The sequence below is a fragment of the Diospyros lotus genome, chromosome 8 (assembly GCF_014633365.1).
Source record: "Diospyros lotus cultivar Yz01 chromosome 8, ASM1463336v1, whole genome shotgun sequence".
Lineage (NCBI taxonomy): Eukaryota > Viridiplantae > Streptophyta > Magnoliopsida > Ericales > Ebenaceae > Diospyros > Diospyros lotus.
In genome coordinates, this window is record NC_068345.1 from 17,657,996 (window position 1) to 17,677,593 (window position 19,598).

Genomic DNA, 19,598 nt, shown 5'->3' on the forward strand with positions numbered 1-19,598 from the left:
TACGTGTAATCTTATGAATTAGAGAAATATATTTTTCTCAACCTTGTTTAGACCTATTTATTAATATAATTATTATATTCTATATATACAATATTGTGCATATATAAAGGGGATTAGGCCGCAAGACGCGATGGCAACGTCGCAACAGAGAGAGAACAAAGGCTGAGACTCAGAGAGAGAGAGAGCAAATCTTCTGCAAGCGGGGATGGCAACATCGATGGCGACTGCAACTAGAGGGAGCAAGCGGCAACGATGGTGACGGTGAGTTCACTGTTCAAAAGAGGCAGCGGCGACGTGCGACGAGAGAGGCTAAGACACAAAGAGAAAGTGACGAGAGACGATCGGCGGCAACGGCAACAGAGAGAGCAAGCGGTGAAGGCGAGACGAGAGAGAGAACGAGTATATAATTGAGGAATTCAGTAAGCTGAAATAGGAGGGGACAGTAGTAGATTACCAGACACGGTTTTAAGAATTGAAAGCCATTGTGTGTTTGGCTCTGCCAGGGTTAACAGAGCAGTACCTGGTCTCTATATTCATAAGCGGATTGAGGGACGAACTCCACTCAATGGTGAAGATGATGATGCCTGCAACAATGAGTCAAATGGCTGAGAAAGCTAGGCTCCAAGAGTTGAAATTATAAGCAATTTTCAAAAAACATAAGGTGCCTCTCAGAATGGGAATGGGAAATGGCCAATCGGGTGGGGGTAATTTCAAGGCCATGCCTCCATTAGTAACTCAAGGAACACCTAAGGGATCGTATGACCCAGTGGGCCTCGGAATGTAGTGATGGAACAAAGGCGACAGTTAGGACTCTATTTCAAATGTGGAGACAAGTATAGTTTTGGGCACCAATGTAAGAAACAATTAATGCAAATAGAGGGGTCAGATGGAGAGAAAGAAGCAGACGAAGCAGTGGAGGAAGAAGAAGAGTGCCCAAGGGAGTTACAGGGTGAGGAAGGGGGTGAAATTTCATTTCATGCATTGAAAGGCAATCCCATGGGGCAAATAAGGTCAGGTGGGAAGAACAAGGCTAATGGTGTTGATTGATAGTGGGAGCACCCATAGTTTCATCAGTGAAACTACAGTCAACAGTTTGAAATGGCCTTTGACAGCAACTACACCCTTATCTATGACAGTGGCTAATGGTAGCAGGATGTATAGCCACCACAAATGCATGAGTTTTAAATGAGTGATGCAGAGTCAGGAATTTGTGGTTGATCTCAGGGTTTTGGAGTTAGGAGGATGCGATATTGTCCTCGGTGTTGACTAGATGAAGACAGTCAGCCCCTTAACTTTTGATTTTAATAAGCTGGAGGTGACTGTAGAAGTGAGTGGAAGAGACTTACTTTGCTGGGCAATCTAGAGCAAGGGGAATGCAAGTTAATCAAGGATAGTAACTTGCAAAAGATGATGATCACTAAAGCTGGGCAGATAGCACAGCTATATTCGATACAAGCGGTAGCCGTAGAGGAAGATATTAAGGACAAAGACAGCCAATAGCCAGTGATCAAACCATTGAATCTCAAGTTTCTAGAAAGGTACATAATTCAAATACTTTACGCCTACTTTTGATGGATTTTAAGGACTTGTTTGATGAGCCTCATTCTTTGCCACCCCAACGTTCTTTGGACCATTCCATTCCTTTGAAGCCACATTCTGACCCTATTAATATTCTTCCTTATCGATATTCTCCCATTCAAAAATCAGAAATCGAAAAACAAGTCAATTCTATGCTTAAAACCTCTATAATTCGTCCCAGGCAGAGTCCATATGCCTCTCCTATACTTCTTGTCAAGAAAAAAGATGGTACATGGAGATATTGCATCGATTATAGGCAGTTTAACTCTAACACGGTCAAAAATAAGTTTCCCATACCCTTAATAGAAGATTTGTTGGATGAATTATGAGGTGCCAAAGTCTTCTCCAAGCTGGATCTTAAGTCTGGCTATCACCAAATTCGAATGGCACCAGATGACATCCATAAAACTACTTTTAGAACAAACCAAGGGTTGTACGAATTTACTGACATGCCCTTTGGTTTGACCAATGCACCCGCTACTTTTCAAGCTTTAATGAACCGAATTTTTCAACCCTACTTGAGGAAGTTCATCCTCGATTTTTTCGATGACATCCTTATCTATAACCCTGATTTTGAACAACAGAATCTCCACCTTAAAATTACCTTTGAAGTCCTTAGGTCTCATCAACTATATGTCAAATTATCTAAATGTGCCTTTGCTGAAACTGAAGTGGAGTACTTGGCCCATATTGTGTCCGGAGAGGGAGTGAGGACTAATCTCGCTAAGGTGGCTGCTATGGTGGAGTGGCCAAGGCCAACGGCTATAAAAGAATTGAGAGGTTTTCTCGGGTTAACTGGGTATTACATGAAGTTTATTAGGCATTATGGGTTAATAAGCAGACCTTTAACTGAGTTACTCAAGAAGGATGCCTTCCAATGGAGTTCGGGAGCCGAAGCCGCTTTTGTAGAACTTAAAAGAGCCATGACTAAGGCACCGGTACTGGCATTGCCTGATTCCACTAAGAGTTTTATTGTGGAGACAGATGCATGTGATATGGGTACAGGTGTTGTACTTATGCAAGAGGGGTGGCCATTGGCATTCATTAGCCAAGCTTGAGCTCCAAAACACTTAAAATTGAGTGTTTATAATAAAGAGTTACTAGCGGTACTGGGAGCAGAGGACAAATGGCAACATTATTTGGAGGGGTCACCTTTTGTGATAAAAACAGACCATGAAAGCCTTCAGTTTTTATCACAGCAAAGTAGGACCCGTGGCTTATAGGTTGCAGCTTCCCGAGGGAGTGCAAGTTCATCCTATTTTTCATGTATCATTACTCAAGCCAGCAAAAGGACCACTAACCCATGCCAGTATAGATCTACCCCAATAGAAGAGCAGCTGGAAGAGGAGGTGGAGTCTCGCGCCATTGTTGAAAAAAGGGTTATATACCAAGGCAGTCTACCTATCACTCAAGTACTTGTTCAGTAATCAGTGGACCCATCGACCATTGAAGTATACCGCATGGGAAAACTTGTTAGAACTCTTGCAACAATTTCCCAGGGTGGCTGGGCTTCTATAATTCTTGAGGACAAGAATTCATTCAAAGGGGAGGGCAATTATCACGACCCTAAGGGTAGTTAAGGAATAAGGCCTACTTTGTATGTTAGTTAGTTGAGGTAGGCGGGAGCTGGCCATAACAACCCTTGATAATTCTGTTAGGGTGATATAAATTTAATATGTTGGGAGGGAACAAACCATCGAGTAACAGAAGCATATTTCCATCTCTCTCCCGTTCTCTCTCTCTTTTTGCTCTCTTTCTTCTCTTTACGGTTAATTACCAGAATTGTCCAAGATCCATTCTTGGGTCTTGACACTTGAGTCAAACACCAATAAGGTAAATTAAGAAATAAATAAAAAACACATCCAACCCAATCAAAAATTAAACAATGCAATTTCTATACCATTAAGGATATGCAAGAAAAAATAAACCAACAGATTCATACCAACAAAGAATTCAAAATGCATTAAATATTGAAGAGAGAGAGAGAGACAGAGGCAAATTGGGAGTTTTGCAAAATTTTAGTTGAGAAGGGAATTGTTAGCATAACTACTCAAATTCTATTTGGAAAAATATAAAGTCTATCATGTAAGCCTCAATTTAGATTGTCAACGGCAACTATGAAAGCCATTCGAGGCCTAGTCTAAGTTGGATTGCAACCGATAAATAGATATCTCTAGTTCATTTGTTAATTAGACAATGCCTCAAGATTAATTGTCTTTGAAATTTGACTAACCATTATCGAGAGGTTGTGTTCTGGTGCTTCACAGCTAGTTACATAGATTTGTTGGGATTATGAGGGCTTTTTCGGTTTGTCATAAAATTGGGTCATTCTAGGGATTTTAGTTATCTCCGACAAAAAACTACTTTATGGATCTTGTACCTTTCCTTTCAACAACCATGTTTAGTGGATCATTCCATTATTGCAGGAACATGGATGTAGGCAATTGCCAAACCACGTTAAATTTGCTATGTTCCTATTTTTCTCTTGATTTTCGTGTTTGATGTGCTCAATCCATATTCCTAGTAGATTTCATCACAGTGAACACTCTTTAAGATACTATAGGAAAACATAGAGATGATATACCTAATACATTGTACTCTCTAAACCCTTTTGGATCACGCCAGTAATTGCAGGACAGAATAACATAAATTTGTTTAATTGTTAGATAAAGTATAGTTTTGCGTAGGTAATTGCTAGACTTATCAACATAACTCTATCAAATGAGGTATTCAACTTGGTTCCATGGCCGGTAATGGCAACACTAAACAAAATAAAGTTATTTTATGAAGAGATTCAGCATTTAGGAAACTAAAATGCAATAATACCAGCAAAGTTAGTCAATCAAAGAAGCTACAGCAACTGCAGCCTGTGTCTTGTGAGAAAGTTCACAAAGAAAGCGCCCAAACTGCAGACAGCAATGGAAAAGGCCAAGAGGGACAACCACCACAGCTAGCACTCAAAATAAATAGTAAAAAACAACATGACATTGTTAAATCTGGATTGCATAAAAAAAAAAAAGTTCATAGTTTTGTCATAAATGGTTCAGAAACTACATCTTTACCTATATGAAGTATAAATCATGAAACCGAGAGCAATAAATATGGCAGAAACATTCCTTGCAGTCTCAGAAATCTGCATTGTAAGTCCTTAGATAGCTTACTTACTAGTTCCCATGTGCAGGTAACATCAAGGGTGGATGTAGGGGGGGCCCTGGGGCTCAACTATATTAATGTTTAGTTGGGGCTGGGCTGCCTAGACTTATATATATATATATATATATATTACTATTTAGTTGGGGCTGGCACGGGCTGACATCCCCCCCCCCAAACATCCACCCCTGGATAACATCGAAAAATGCTATTTCCTACAACCATCAGCCACTGTGAAAAACCTTCACATAAAAACTATTTCAATCCTATTAAGCTCGAAAGTAAGTGGAAATGACAAGAAAAATGATTCTCCACCAACAAAATGGGATTCACTGTGTTAGGATATATTATTCAACTTGTAAGGAAGACTTGAACTAACTTGGTGGATGACACAATTGAACAAGTGCTTTCTCAACCGAACAACCACCCTTTCACAAGTAGAAGAAAACAGCCATGCCTGAAGTGCTGTGGAAACTGAGTTGCAATGGAAAAAGAGATGGTCAACTTCTTGGATGACATAATTATAAAGTATACATGGCTTGAAATGAAAGAGCAATTGCTTAACAGAAATCTGATCTTTTACCACTCAAAAGTAAGAATAATTCACAACCAGATTTTTCAGTCTTAGAAGCTTTGGACTTCCCAGGAAGAAGTCCATAGCACCACATTTTAAGCTTAAATGATCAGGTTTTAGCTATTAGGATAAAAAAGGAAAGCAACATATCATAGAAACGAAAGCCAATGAGTTTTGAGATAGTCCCACCCAACTATGGAAATAGACAAAAAGCCAATTATGTTGCTCTTGACAGCATCTAATTTGACATCCATTGACACAACGTCAAAGATTTTCACAAAATTTTGCTACACCATGAACATCGGAAAGTAAAAATCTATCAAGGCCCAATTAGTTTAAAATGGAAGGACTATTTTAGCATCATGCTAGAAATAGGCAAGACAAACAAACAAACAAAAAAGGGAGTGAAAAAATAAATCAACAAATTCATACCAATGAAGAATTAAAAATGCATTAAGTATTAGAGTGAGAGAGAGAGAGAGAGAGGCAAATTGATTTTAGTTCAGAAGGTAATTGTTAGGATAACTCCTCAAATTCTGTTTTGATAAATATAAAGTCTATAATGTACGCCCTAATTTTGATTGTCAATGGGGAATACGAGAGCTACTCGAGGCCTAGTCTAATTAGGATTGTGGCCTATAAATAGATATTTCTGGTTCAATTATTAATTAGACCGCCCCTCAAGATTATTTGTGTTTTCAAAATTTGACGAACCAGTTATCGAGAGGTTGTATTCTAAGTGTTTCACTAACGATTACCTAGATTTGTTAGGATTATGAAGGATTTTTAGCTTTGTCATAAAATAGTGCTATTCTACAATTTTTAGTTATCTTAGACCAAAAACTACTTTATGGATCTTGTAGCTTTCCTTTAAAAAATTATGTTCAATGGATTATTGCATTATTGTGAGATCATGAATGTAGGCAATTGCCCAACCACATTAACTTTGTTGTGTTCCTATTTTTCACTTGATTTCTGTGTTTGATTGTGCTCAATCCAGATTCCTAATAGATTTTGTCATAGTACACATTCTTCATAATATTCTAGGAAAACATAAGAGATGAAATACCTAAAACTTGTACACTATGAACCCTTTTTGGATCATGCTTGTAATTGCCAGATAGAATAACATAAAGTTGTTTAACTGTTAGATATAATATGGTTTTGTGGCAAGCAACTGCTAGACTAATCAACATAACTTTATCGAATGAGATATTCAACTTGGTTTCATGGCCAAGAATGGAAACACTTTAACAACATAAAGTTATTCTATTGAGAGATTCAGCATTTAGGAAACAAAAATGCAATAATACCAACAAACCTGGGCAATCGAAGAAGCTACAACACTACAACCTCTGTCTTGTGAGAAAATTCACGAAGAAGCTCCCAAACAGCAATCAGCAATGGAAATGGCAGGGAGGGATGACAACCACCAAAGCCAACACTCAAAATAAATAGTAGAAAACAAGATGAGAATGTTAAAGTTGGATTGCATAAAAAGAAGATCATAATTTCATCATAAATGATTTAGAAGTTACATGTTTACTTCATGATGCAGAAAACATGAAACCGAGACTAATAAACACGGTAGAAACATTCCTTGTAGCCTCGAAAATCTGCATTGTTGCTCAGTTGAAAGCTATGAAACAAGTCTACGGTAGTTTAAATTGGAATTGGCACAATATCGCGAAGTGGCCACCCTTGCTCAATTTGGGTCGAACCCTGATATTGTGACTCAGGCATTACTCAATAAAGGTGCAAGGCTTACAGAAGTACCGAATAAGGTCTATGGATAAACACAATGAAGAGACATTCTAAGCATGAAAAGGTTTCATCTAACAGAAACATAGGAAATCAAGAGTAGAGGTGGGAGAGAAATGAGGAAGAAAAATAAAGCACCCCCCACATTGAGCTTCCCCTTCACCATGCTCTATTATTGATTAGGCCTTCAGAGAACAATCCTACTTTCTCCAACAGAAAAAAAAAACATAAAAAAAAGTTGCTCTAATGAGAGACAAAGAGAGATGCATAATCTCTATATCACTGCAACAATCACCTGGTTCGCCTAACTCACGGCCGAGGAATAATCAGCTTTGATACCATTTGTTATGATCCTAGGGTTTACCTAGGGGTTAGATTAGAATTTGGGAGAAATCAGGGAAGATCAAACAAGAAGATAGGGAGAATTAGAGCAGAAGGAAAGATTAACAAAATTGAGAGGGAACAGAGGTGACTGACAAAATATTGAGAGGGCAGAATAGAGAAATTAGAGAGGAATTTGAGAGAGAATTGATGAGAGAGAAGACTGAAATTCAAATATCATTCAACAACATGACATTCTCTAATTTATCTAGCCTATTTACAGGTTGTTCGATCCTATACAAGAAAAAGGTACAAACTGCTACAACAAAGTACAACTAAAGAGAATTACATATAATACATAATTACTATTATATCCTTGAGGGACCTAGAGGTCGTGACAGTGTAGAGTGTGTGTGTGTGGTGGTGGTGTTGAAGCTATTGGCGTCTAAATGTTTTTGTTGTTAATTAGTGATAGCATTGTTGTACTGTGTATGCTGGTTGTAAGAGATTATTTGTAGGAGGTTATGTGTTATTTAGTTTGCACAGTATTAGAATGGTTATGAGAGCTGACAGCAAATAAGTTAGCGTCTCATTGTGTACTGGGTGGATTTTCATTTTGTCTAATTTTAATTCAAGTGCGCCTGAGGTATTTTTCTACCTTTGTCTTCATTCTTTCCATTGTGAAGCTCTCGCTTCATGGTATCAGAGCAAAAGACTCACGTCAATGGCGTCGCGCGATTCAATCTCGTCCAATCCTCCTCACTCCTCTTCTACCTTGTTTGTTGCTACTCAGTCGAACTTTACGATAGTAGCAAAGGCCTTTAGTTTCGTTCCGACGAAACTCAATTCCAGTAATTATCTCTATTGGAAGGCCCAGATCATGGCTATTGTTCGTGCATTCGATCTGATGCAGTTCGTTGACATAACTGCTCCACCGCCTAAGTATTTGTACTCCGATCAAGGAGAACAGTAGGCTGTAAATCCGGATTATCTTGGCTGGATCAGATCTGTTAAGCTGGTTATTCTCAACGTTTGACAAGGAAGTCCTAGGTCAGGTAATACACTGTGAAAGCGCATCAGAGATATGGTTATTCCTCGAGAATTTGTATTCACAACAAACCGTTACTCGTTCTTTCCAACTTAAACAGCAACTTAGGTCTGTCAAGAAAAATGATCTATCAGTGAATGATTATCTTTTGAAAATTAAGACCATAGGACATTCCTTAGTTGCTATTGGTGATCCTATCAGCAACAAGGATTTGCTAATGGCGGTATTGAATGGATTAGGTGATGACTATGATAATGTCATAGGTCTGATCACTTACCAAATGGATGAGATTAACATAGATAAGGTGCAATATCTTCTGTTGATGCAGGAGCAGAGACTGTCAACTAAGACCGTCTCTCACGTGTCTACAATAAATAACTTTGAGAATGCAACGATGTTTGTGAATTTTGCATCTCAAACAGCCAGAGGTGGTAGGAATTCTACTGGATTTCGAGGTGGTAATTACAGAGGAGGAAATAATCGAGGTCAAGGCAGATCTTCAGGCAGACGATTTTTTTGCCAATTGTGTGGCAAATTGGGCTACTTTGCTAATCGTTGTTATCATAGGTTTGATAGAACCTTCCAGCAAAGTTCTAATTTGTTTGGTAAAGAAGGAGGAGGAACATCACAATCTGATTTCCAGGCTTTCATAGCTTCCTCTCAAGTGTCTAAGAGAGGCTACTTAACTGATTTAGAGTTTCAGTCTGGGACTTCCTATGGACATGTGTCACAACCTTTTGACTCTAGCTCTCAGTACTCTCAATCTTATCCTCATTCTAATCAGTTTGGTGATTCATCTTGGTGTCTAGACTCAAGTGCTACAAACCACATCACTTCAAGCTTGAACAATCTTTCTCTTCACTCTCCTTACAATGGCACAGATAAGGTAGCTGTCGGTAATGGTAAGACTCTTCCAATCTCAAATGTTGGTCTTAGTCAAATGCTTACTCATACAATTCCTATTTCAGTTCTTTCATTACCAAATGTTTTCCACGTGCCTAACATGACGAAAAATCTCATTAGTGTGTCTCAACTTATTAATGAAAATAATGTCGTTGCTGAATTTCACTCCACCTTTTGTTTGATCAAGGATAAGGAAACGAGTCAGGTACTATTCCGAGGGGTGCTTAAAGACGGTCTTTACCAACTTGTTGCAGCACTTGCTCGTGCTCAACCTCCAGATGTTTCTTCTTCTACACTCAGGAATTGCTCTGTTGTTACCTTAAATAGGTTTCCTACCACGTTTGTTTCAGTTTGTCCTATTAATTGTTGTAATAGACAGAGTTTGTCTTCGTTTAGTAATCTGTCTAGCACACAGTCATCTTGTAATAACAGTAGAGTTTGCAAACAGTGGCATGATAGGCTGGGTCATCCTTCATTACATGTATTGAAACACGTTCTCAATAAAATACATGTTTCATGTAACTCTACTAATTTGTCCTTTGTGATTCCTGCAAATTTGGTAAACTACATCAACTTCCATTTGCTGCTTGTCAAATCACAGCAAAGCATCCTCTAGAAATAGCGTATTCAGATTTGTGGGGTCCATCCCCAGTTCTATCAACTGAGGGGTATCAATACTATGTAGTTTTTGTGGATGTCTTTACTCGTTACACATGGTTATATCCTATTAGACAAAAATCTGACACTCTAAATGTTTTCAAAACCTTTCATAAATTTCCTGAGCTGCAATATAATTTTAAACTCCGTGCCCTACATACAGACAATGGGGGGGGAATTTAAAGCATTGCTGCCATATCTTTCTCCTTATGGCATTCAACCTAGATTTTCCTGTCCCTATACACACTAACAAAATGATGTTCCCAAAAGGAAACACAAGCATATTGCTGAAATGGGTTTAACTAAGGGTGTGCACGGTGCGGTTTGGCCGGTCTGAATCATTTTCAGCATGCCAAACCGGTCATGCAGTTTTTCAACCAAATCAGACCGCGGTCTAGTTTGGGGGCAGCCAAACCGCACCGCAAATGCAGTGCGGTTTTCCGCGGTTTGAAATTCTGGTACAAATATAAGCCTTAAAATCACTAAAAATGCTACTTAAAAGTGGTAAATAAAGACACAAACAGTGATAAATAAAGACAAACAATAGTAAATAAATGTATATCCGCTGTGACACTACAAAGATGTAATATTTGTCACAAAATTACAGCCATACAGCAACTAAGCATCAAGAAAAATAACAAAATTGCAACAGCCATACAGCAACTAAGCACCAAGAAAAATAACAAAATTGCAGCAACCAAATATTGTTTTCAATTTCTGTTGTGGAAATAAAAAGCATGATGATTTGGAAAATAAATGAATGAGAAAATGGCAAAATCAAACATACTGATACCACAGCTGCCCTGGTCTTTGAAAGGAGTGAGGCACCTCTCTCTCTCCAATAATCGAAGTCCGGCAGGCTCTCTCCGTCGACATACAACATCCAACCTGTTATAAATAAACAAAACATGCCATAACATTGTTATAACCTATTCAACTATTTAGCAATAATTCAATCCAACATATTCAGCAATTATAACCTGTTGGCAACTATTTAGCAATTATAACTTGTTGGCAACATATTCAGCAACTATTTAGTAATGAATTATAGTTGACAACCACCAATCATAACTAAGTATTTAAAGTCCAAAACGGCAAAAACATGCCACACAATAACATAACCATTCAAAATAAGATAAGTTACAATATGATCGAAATACAAACTTAAAAATTCAAAGTTCATAACACAACCACACATGTTCCGAGCCTCCAACTTCAACTTCATCACTAATCAATGTTTATAGTATCTGTTGTCATAGTGGACTTATGTAATATTAAGAGAAACAATAAAGTTAGAAAAATAAAATGTTAAGAGTTAATACATATAAAATAATAAACATGTTTGATGAGTAAATAAAAAATTATCAGATTCAACTAATTCATAAGTAGCATACTCTTCTAATACTGAAGTCATATCCAATGGTAAAAACGTCCCTCTCAACCAATTTCGGCAACAAACCAACGCTTCTAACATAGATGGACTCAATGAACTCCGAAAACAATCAAGCACCCTACTTCCAGTGCTAAAAGCTGACTCAGAAGCAACTGTTGACACTTGGATTGCAAGAACATCTTGAGCAATCTCTGATAGGATATGGTAATTTGATGAAGTTACCTTCCACCAATTCAAAATATCAAAAGTATTATTTCTTATATCCTCATTAGGCTCAACTAAGTACCTTTCAAGCTCATTTTTCATTTCAAAAGCATTCACTTCAATACATTCTTTCTCAAAATCAGATTTGAACATGTTAACATCATCATCCTCATCAGAATCCACAACTAGAATCTTTTGTTCAGAACTTGTCCCACCCTATTCATGTTCTCTTAATTGTCCATTTGAGTTATTTGTTGCATAAAAATTGAGTAACTTCCCTAGAGCGCTCTTGATAGAATCCATTATGTTTTTAACTTCATCTTTAGAATAGAGCTTGGGTAAACAAAATGCGACATATTTCATCTTGTACATAAGATCAAGCACAACCGCCACATAAAGAAGTATATTCTGTTTTTCAATGTTACCCCAATACTTATCAAATTTTATCTTCATGCTACAAGCCATATCTTTCAAGATTGATTCGTAAGATAAACTCTATTTGTTTAGTCTCACAAGTACATTACAAATTTCATGAAAATAATTATTTGCAGTAACATTCAAAGAAGCACTAAACATGAGGGTAGCATCATAAAAAGTCTTCAAATACTTGCAGAACGTTGCACAATTCTCCCAGTCTTTAGAATTTGGGGGCCTAATAGGCCTTTTTCCATTTCTATCCTCTTCACAAAAATATTGCAAATAGAGCAAATCCTCTTCTTCCAACAATTTAAACGAGTCAAAAAATCTCAGTGCATGCTCTAACATTAAATAAGTGGAGTTCCACCTTGTTGGCACATCCAAGCACACAAGAGCCTTCTCTTCTTTACAAGTATTCTTGACACAAATTTTGAATCTTGCCAACTTTGAAGGAGAAGCTCTAACATATCTAACTGCGTTACGTATAGCCATAATAGAGAAGTCCAATTCCTTTAAGTCTTCACCCACTACCAAATTAAGAATATGAGCCGAACATCTCACATGTAAGAATTCCCTATCACAAACAACACTCTTCCAAATTTGCAATCTTTTCTTCATGTGCCCAATAGCCCCATTGTTAGAAGCAGCATTGTCAACTGTGATTGTGAAAACCTTCTCAATACCCTATTGTTTCAAACACGCCTCAATTGCTTTACCAACTGTCTCTCCCTTATGATTTGGAATTTGACAAAAGTTCAAGATTCTTTTTTGCATTTTCCATTCAAAATCTATAAAATGAGCCGTAAGCACCATATAATTGACATTTTGAATGGAAGTCTATGTATCAGTGGTAAGGGAGACTCTTTGTGAATTCGTAACAAAAAATGACTTCAACTTCTTCTTCTCAAGACTAATTATATCCCTAGCAATTGTAGTGCGTGAAGGAGGATCAAACTTAGGGCATGCAACACCACAAAATAATCTAAAACCTTCTTGCTCTACAAACCTAAATGGCAATTCATCAATGACAATCATTTTGGCACATGCCATCCTACAAACTGCCTGACTAAATACCATAGATAGAAGATTACTACCTCCAACACTTCCATCCTCATTGTCACTATTCTTTAGATAACGTAAAATCTTTTGCTTCTTATCTTCTACTCTCTAAGGATTCTTCTTCCATTGATTGTTTACATGGTTCCAAAGAGTACTTGTCCCATTTTTTCTCGTATCACTTGCATAATTTTTACCACAATAGTTGCACACAGTTCTAAGGTCAGAAGGGTCATCCTCATTTCTTGTAAAATGATCCCATACTTCAGATTGTTGCCTAGGTTTCTTTTTCATACCTTTGTCCTTAAACTTAGAAGGTAATGGAGGTTTAGAACCACCGCCTTCATTGAGGTTTTTAACGGATGAATCATTGGTGCTACTATCTATTTCCATCTGTCATTGAAGCAATAAAAAATTTGAAATGAATCATTGGTGCTACTTTTATTGAGATATTTTCTTATAAATGAATTATTTGGAATTAACATTGACTATAGACCTATTTTAGAAAGATCAATTCTCAAAAAAATAAAAAATTCTAAGCAAATTAGACTGTAGTACAAGTCTTTTAATACATCTAGATCCATGAACACTTAATTATGAAATTTGTTATGATTTTTATATATTACATCAAGAAAATAGAAAAACTATTTTCAAGTCTAATCCTCATTCCAATTGAGCGGCCAGTGGCCACACAAACAAACAAGGGTGCTCGAAATTAATCCTTATTCCAACAGGAGTGTTTTTCTCTCTAGACATTAATAAAAATACACTTGAAAGTGCTATCAACTTGAGAAATACACACAATACCAATTTTAGGCTGCAGTTAGTCAATTGTTAGCACTTAGCCGAATCCCTTATCAACTTGAGAAGTGCTCACAAGTCACAACCTATTTTAGACCCAACAACAACAAACAAACAAACACTAGACATTAATAAAAATACACGCACCTACCTATTGGAGAACCGGTCTTCGCTGCCAAGTACACAAAACGATCCTCATTGGTGAGATCGGCGAATCGCTTTGGCCCGAGCTTCGACCCCAGCTATGTCTCATAAATAGCTCTAGTTCCCCGTCGGTCCTCTCCTCTTACCTCGTTCTGCTGCAGTCGGCGGTGGAATCTTGGGTGTGGGCTGCTAATGATAATCCGAGGACGAGGAGAAAGAGAAAGCAAAAGAGAAGACGATGGAAGGGTGCAGTGGCAGGGGCGATCGGATGATTCGGATTGGGGGGAACTGGGGAAGGGTTGCGCAAGTGAGGGAGGCCAAAAGGGGGCTGTCGATTAGGGTTGCGCAGGTGGGGGAGGGGGCTGCCGATTAGGGTTGCGCAGGTGGGGGAGGCTGTCGATTAGGGTTGCGCGGGTGGGGGAGGGGTCTGTCGATTGCAATTAGGGTTGCGGGTGGGGGAGGAGGCTCTGCCGATTGCGATTAAAGATTAGGGTTGCGGGTGGGGGAGGGTGTTGCGCGTGGCTGTTGGGTGCCTTTACATTAATATTTTTTTTAATTTTTGTTTATTATTTTCTTGGCGGTTCAGTTTAAAACCGAACCACCTACTGTCCAAACCGTGAACCACGCGGTTTGGACAGCTTTCAAACCGTTTCCGACTACCAAAAAAAAAAATCGACCAGTTCGGTCTAGCCAGTTTCCGCGATGCACCGGTTTTTTTGAACATCCCTAGGTTTAACCCTCTTATCTCATGCCAAAATGCCTCTAAAGTTTTGGGTTGAACCCTTTCAGACAGTTGTCTTTACTATTAATTTATTGCCAACTGCACCTTTACATTTTCAAAGTCCATTTGAAAAACTCTATCACAAATTCCCCAACTATCTTCAGTTGCAACCGTTTGGTTGTGCTTGCTTCCCTTATCTCCGTCCTTATAGCAAGCACGGATTTAACTTTCATTCCACTCCACTAAATGTGTGCTTCTAGGTTACAGCCGTGTGCTACAGCCGTGTGCATGCTGGGTATAAGTGCATGGATTTTTCGGGTCGAGTGTATGTGACACGTCATGTTATTTTCAACCCTGACGAGTTTCCCTATCCTCAATTGTTTCCAGGATCAGTTTCATCTCCTCAGTTATCCCAACAGTCCTCATCTTCTGGTTTATCAACTGATGTTCTTAATCTCAATCGTCCTTCTGTTCCTTCCTATTCTGCTCCTCGGGTAGCACCAATTCCTTCCTCTGTCTGTCCTGCTGCTAGTTCTGTTGCATCCCCTGCTAAATAGCCTTCCATTTCTCATTTCAGTTCACCTTCCAGTTCTTTCGATTATGCTCCTAAACAACTCCATCCTAAACCTGCCCCAGCTTTGTCTATTCATCCAATGGTCACTCGTTCCAAGGCCAAACAACTGATTGTTTCTTCTCCACAAGTCCTATTTAGCTCCCTAGAACCTAATATTGTTCGAGAAGCTCTTTCAGACTCCAATTGGATTCAAGCTATGAAAGAGGAATATTTTGCTCTTCAACGTAATAATACATGGGATCTTGTTTCACATTCCTCTTATATGAACTTGATCTCTTGTAAATGGATTTTTTGAGTTCAATACAAGCCTGATGGGAGTATTCTTAAGTATAAGGCTCGGCTTGTTGCAAAAGGGTTTCTACAAACTCCTGGCTTTAATTATGCCAAGACATCCAGCCCTATAGTTAAAGCCCCTACCATTAGGGTTCTGTTTTCTTTGGCTGTCCAATTTGGCTGGGATGTGCAGTAGATTGATATTAACAATGCATTTCTCAATGGAGATATGCAAGAGGCTGTTTATATGATGCAGCCGGAGGGGTTTGTTAGTCAAGATTTTCCTTGCACACGTGTGCAGGCTGAAAAAGTCTCTCTACGGCCTTAAACAACCTCCACGAGCTTGGTACAACAAGTTGAGAATTGCCCTGCAAGATTGGGGTTTTGTGCATGCTGTCTCTGATGCCTCCCTGTTCATAAAACAGCATTCTAAGTATGTGTTGTTTGTTTTGATATATGTAGATGATATCCTTATAACCGGCTCAAATACAACAGCTCTATATGCGTGTATAAGGATTTAGACACTTATTTTGCTCTCAAGACTCTTAGGTCTATTAACTATTTTCTTGGGTTTGAGGCTCATAGGGATTCAACTGGACTTTACTTGACTCAGTCCAAGTATACGTTGGATTTACGTAAGAAGGTTGCCGTGACTGATTGTAAGCCTTGTGAAACCCCCATAAGTCCAAGTTGTTCGCTAACTACTGAAGGAGATGACTTTTCTAATCCAGCTCTCTACCAAACTATTGTTGGGTCTCTTCAATAACTAACATATACTTGGCCAAATGTAACCTTTACTGTCAATAAGCTAAGTCAATTCTCAACTGCTCCAAAGGTTCAACATTGGCTTGCATGTAAGCAGTTACTTTGCTATTTGAAGGGCACAGTTGGATTAGGTCTGAAGTTTACTCCGTCTCCTTCAGTTTTAGCTCTCTCTGTGTATACTGATGCTGACCATGCAGGTTGCAAGGTCACCAGAAGGTCCACCAATGGCGTATGTGCCTTTCTTGGTGATAATCTCTTGGTTTGGAGCTCAAAGAAACAAACTATGGTTGCTCATTCTGTTGGTGAAGCAGAATATCGAGCTATGGCGCAGGGTATGGCTAAGATTTTGTGGTTAAAGTCATTACTAACTGAGTTGGGTTATCCCTTTACGTCTACACCCATTCTATGGTGTGACAACCTAGCTGTTAAGTGTATCGCAGAAAATCCTGTATTTCACTCCAAAACCAAGCACATTGAAGTTGATGTGCATTTTGTTCAAGAGAAGGTTGAATGTGGAGATGTGGAAATTCGGTATGTTCCATCTCAGCATCAAGTCGCTGACATTTTTACAAAGGAGCTGCCTAATGATCGGTTTTTGTTTTTATGTAACAAACTTCGACTCCAAATGACACCTACTTGTCATAGTACAACTATCCAGGCATACAAGACAATGGTTTCAGGCAGTTGAGTATGGAGTCTCGTTTGAGGGGGTGCACCAGTGTAGGTGCCCACTGTTACTGCTGAAGGGAGATCCAGTGGAAAGTCTGGAAGAAGAAAAAGAAGAAATAGAGGAGTGAGGGGAGTTAGGAGAAGAGGATAATGGAGAAATTTCAATACATGAGTTGAAGGGGGTAACCAACAACAAAATAATTAAGGTGGAGGGAAAGGTGAAGGACAGTAGCTTGCTGATTTTTATTGACAGTGGAAGCACTCATAGCTTCCTAGATGAGGGCATTGCTAGGAGGTTGAAGTGTCCACTCACGGGAACACAGCCCTTGAGTGTGACAATGGAAAATGGAAGTAGGGTGCTAAGTAAGTCAACCTGCCATGGATTTAATTGGGAGATGCAAGGAGAGGAATTTGAGGCAGATCTTATGCTACTGCAATTGGGGGGTTGTAATGTAGTATTGGTGGTCAACTACCAAGTAGGGTTTAAATTTATTGCTTCAACTACAAATTTGACAACGAATAAAAGGGCTACTACTTCAAATACTCCAATTGAATTTGAACTAGATGAAGATGGAGAGGGAGATAATGTGGAAGAAGATATTAGATATGATGAAATGTTTGATCTTGATGATGAGAATGATTTTTAAATTATTTAAAATGCATAATTAGTTAATCTTGATTGAGTTTTAAGACCTATAAATTGTTTTAAGATTTAATTTAAGTTGACTTGAAGACTTAGATTGCATCTTTTGGCATTTGTTATTGTTCTTTTCATTAGTATATGTTGAATTTTTTTATTTCCTTGATAACATGCTTGTGAATATGTTATTAGGAGTTATGACCTATTTTATACCTTATTCTTCAAGTAGGATATATATTTTTCTTTTTTTTTTTTCAGTTAACATGCGCCTAGTTCCATTAGGCATGTGCCTCACTTTGCGCCTTATGCCTTAAGTTCCAACACCCTTTTGTGCCTTAGTGCGCCTTGGGCCTGTAATAACACTGATTGTCTGAAAACAACCCCAGGCAAAGGCATTATGTTCAAAACAAGTGATATTTTGGATATACAAGGGTATATAGATGCAGATTATGCAAAATCATTAATGGATAGAAGGTCCACTACTGGAAACTGCATATTTCTAGGTGGGAATTTGGTCTGATGGCGAAGTAAAAAGCAAAGTATAATGGCAAGCTCAAGTGCTAAAACCGAATTCAGGGCTATGGCACTCGACCTATGTGAATTGCTATGGCTAAGGATTGTCCTAGAAGATCTGAAGATTGTTGTTAATGAGCCAATTAGGTTATTTTGTGATAACCAATCAGCCATAACCATGGCTCATAATCCTATGCACATGACAAGACTAAGCACATTGAGATTGAATGACATTTTATAAAGAAAAAGCTAGAGAAAGGTATAATTCAAATACCCTATGTTCCATTCGAGAAGCAGGTGGCAAATCTTCTAACAAAAGAATTGGCAACTAGAAGATTTGAAAACTTAGTATGCAAGCTGGGAATGATGGATATTCATTCACCATCTTAAGGGGGAGTGTTGACATGTGAAAGTTCAAGAAAAAGTAAAGCAGCCATAATGCTAAGATTTTTAGAAAGTTTCTAAATCTTGTTTTTAGATAGTTTCCTAATTCCAAATTAGGATACTTTCCTAATGTGTTTTATTGTAATCTTTCCTTCTTGTAGTCTTTCCAAAAGTTGCAAATATTCAACCCTATAATTAGGGTTGTATGTTAATGAAAGATCAGTACGTTTCTGTCCAATCTTACAAGGACAATAGTTGTAAATTATATGTTCATTATGATTAAATTTGTCTATTAATTTTTCTGCTTCTACTTTTTTTGTACAGAAAAAGCTCCAAATTTCTATTTTTGCTGTCATTAAAAGTACTTTTAAATTTTGGGCAAGAAGTACAAAAAATAGGCAGAAGCACTTTCGCCATAAAAAAGCACTTTTTCCCTCAATCACAGCACAGCCAACACAGGCTAAAAATCATTACAGAAGGTGACTTTAATGGTCACATGGGCAAAGAAATGAATGGGTATAGAGATGTACATGGAGGTTATTGATTTGGAGAAAGAAATATCGAGGGAAAAGCTACTTTGGATTTGGCAACTGCATATGAGCTTATCATAGCTAATACTGAATTTAAAAAAAAACTAGGATAAATATTGTTTCTAATAACTTAATCATAAGTGTGGCCATAAATTTATAAATGGAAACACAAGTTTGGTATTAGAATATCAACGTAGAAATCATGAGAAAACTCATAATAACAAGTCAAAACAACATTGCAAAAGAAATAAAGGATAATCAAATTTACAAATAAAACCTGACGAATATAACTAGATATAACACAAAAGGGAACTTTGGACCATACAAGTCTTTTACTCATGTAAAAAATGTTTTACAAGCATAGATGTCTCGATTGTTAAACTGTATCTTCATCAATCCAACTAAATATGCAAGTGCTCTAATCACAGTACCATCATTACCAGATTAATCACAGTGATTCGACTATATGAAATACTATTCATGAAAAAAATTGTTCTAGCATCAACAAACCGACAACTATTG

General features: G+C 38.0%; 1 protein-coding gene across 12 annotated transcripts in view; it reads right to left on the reverse strand.

The window, feature by feature from the left end:
• LOC127807166 (uncharacterized) overlaps positions 1-19,598 on the reverse strand; it is a 145,401-nt gene that overhangs the window by 83,153 nt on the left and 42,650 nt on the right. For 9 of the 12 annotated variants that reach the window (XR_008024611.1, XR_008024612.1, XR_008024617.1 and 6 more), the window contains 2 exons: positions 6,624-10,880; positions 5,108-5,202 (listed from right to left, as the gene is read on the reverse strand). Coding sequence is in view for 1 of the 12 variants with exons in the window: in XM_052344825.1 (XP_052200785.1) it covers positions 10,780-10,880 (101 nt within the window). In the remaining 11 variants the exon portion in view is untranslated. The remainder of the gene's footprint in view (positions 1-5,107; positions 5,203-6,623; positions 10,881-19,598) is intronic. The other 3 variants (XR_008024619.1, XR_008024618.1, XM_052344825.1) reach the window with 2 other exon arrangements.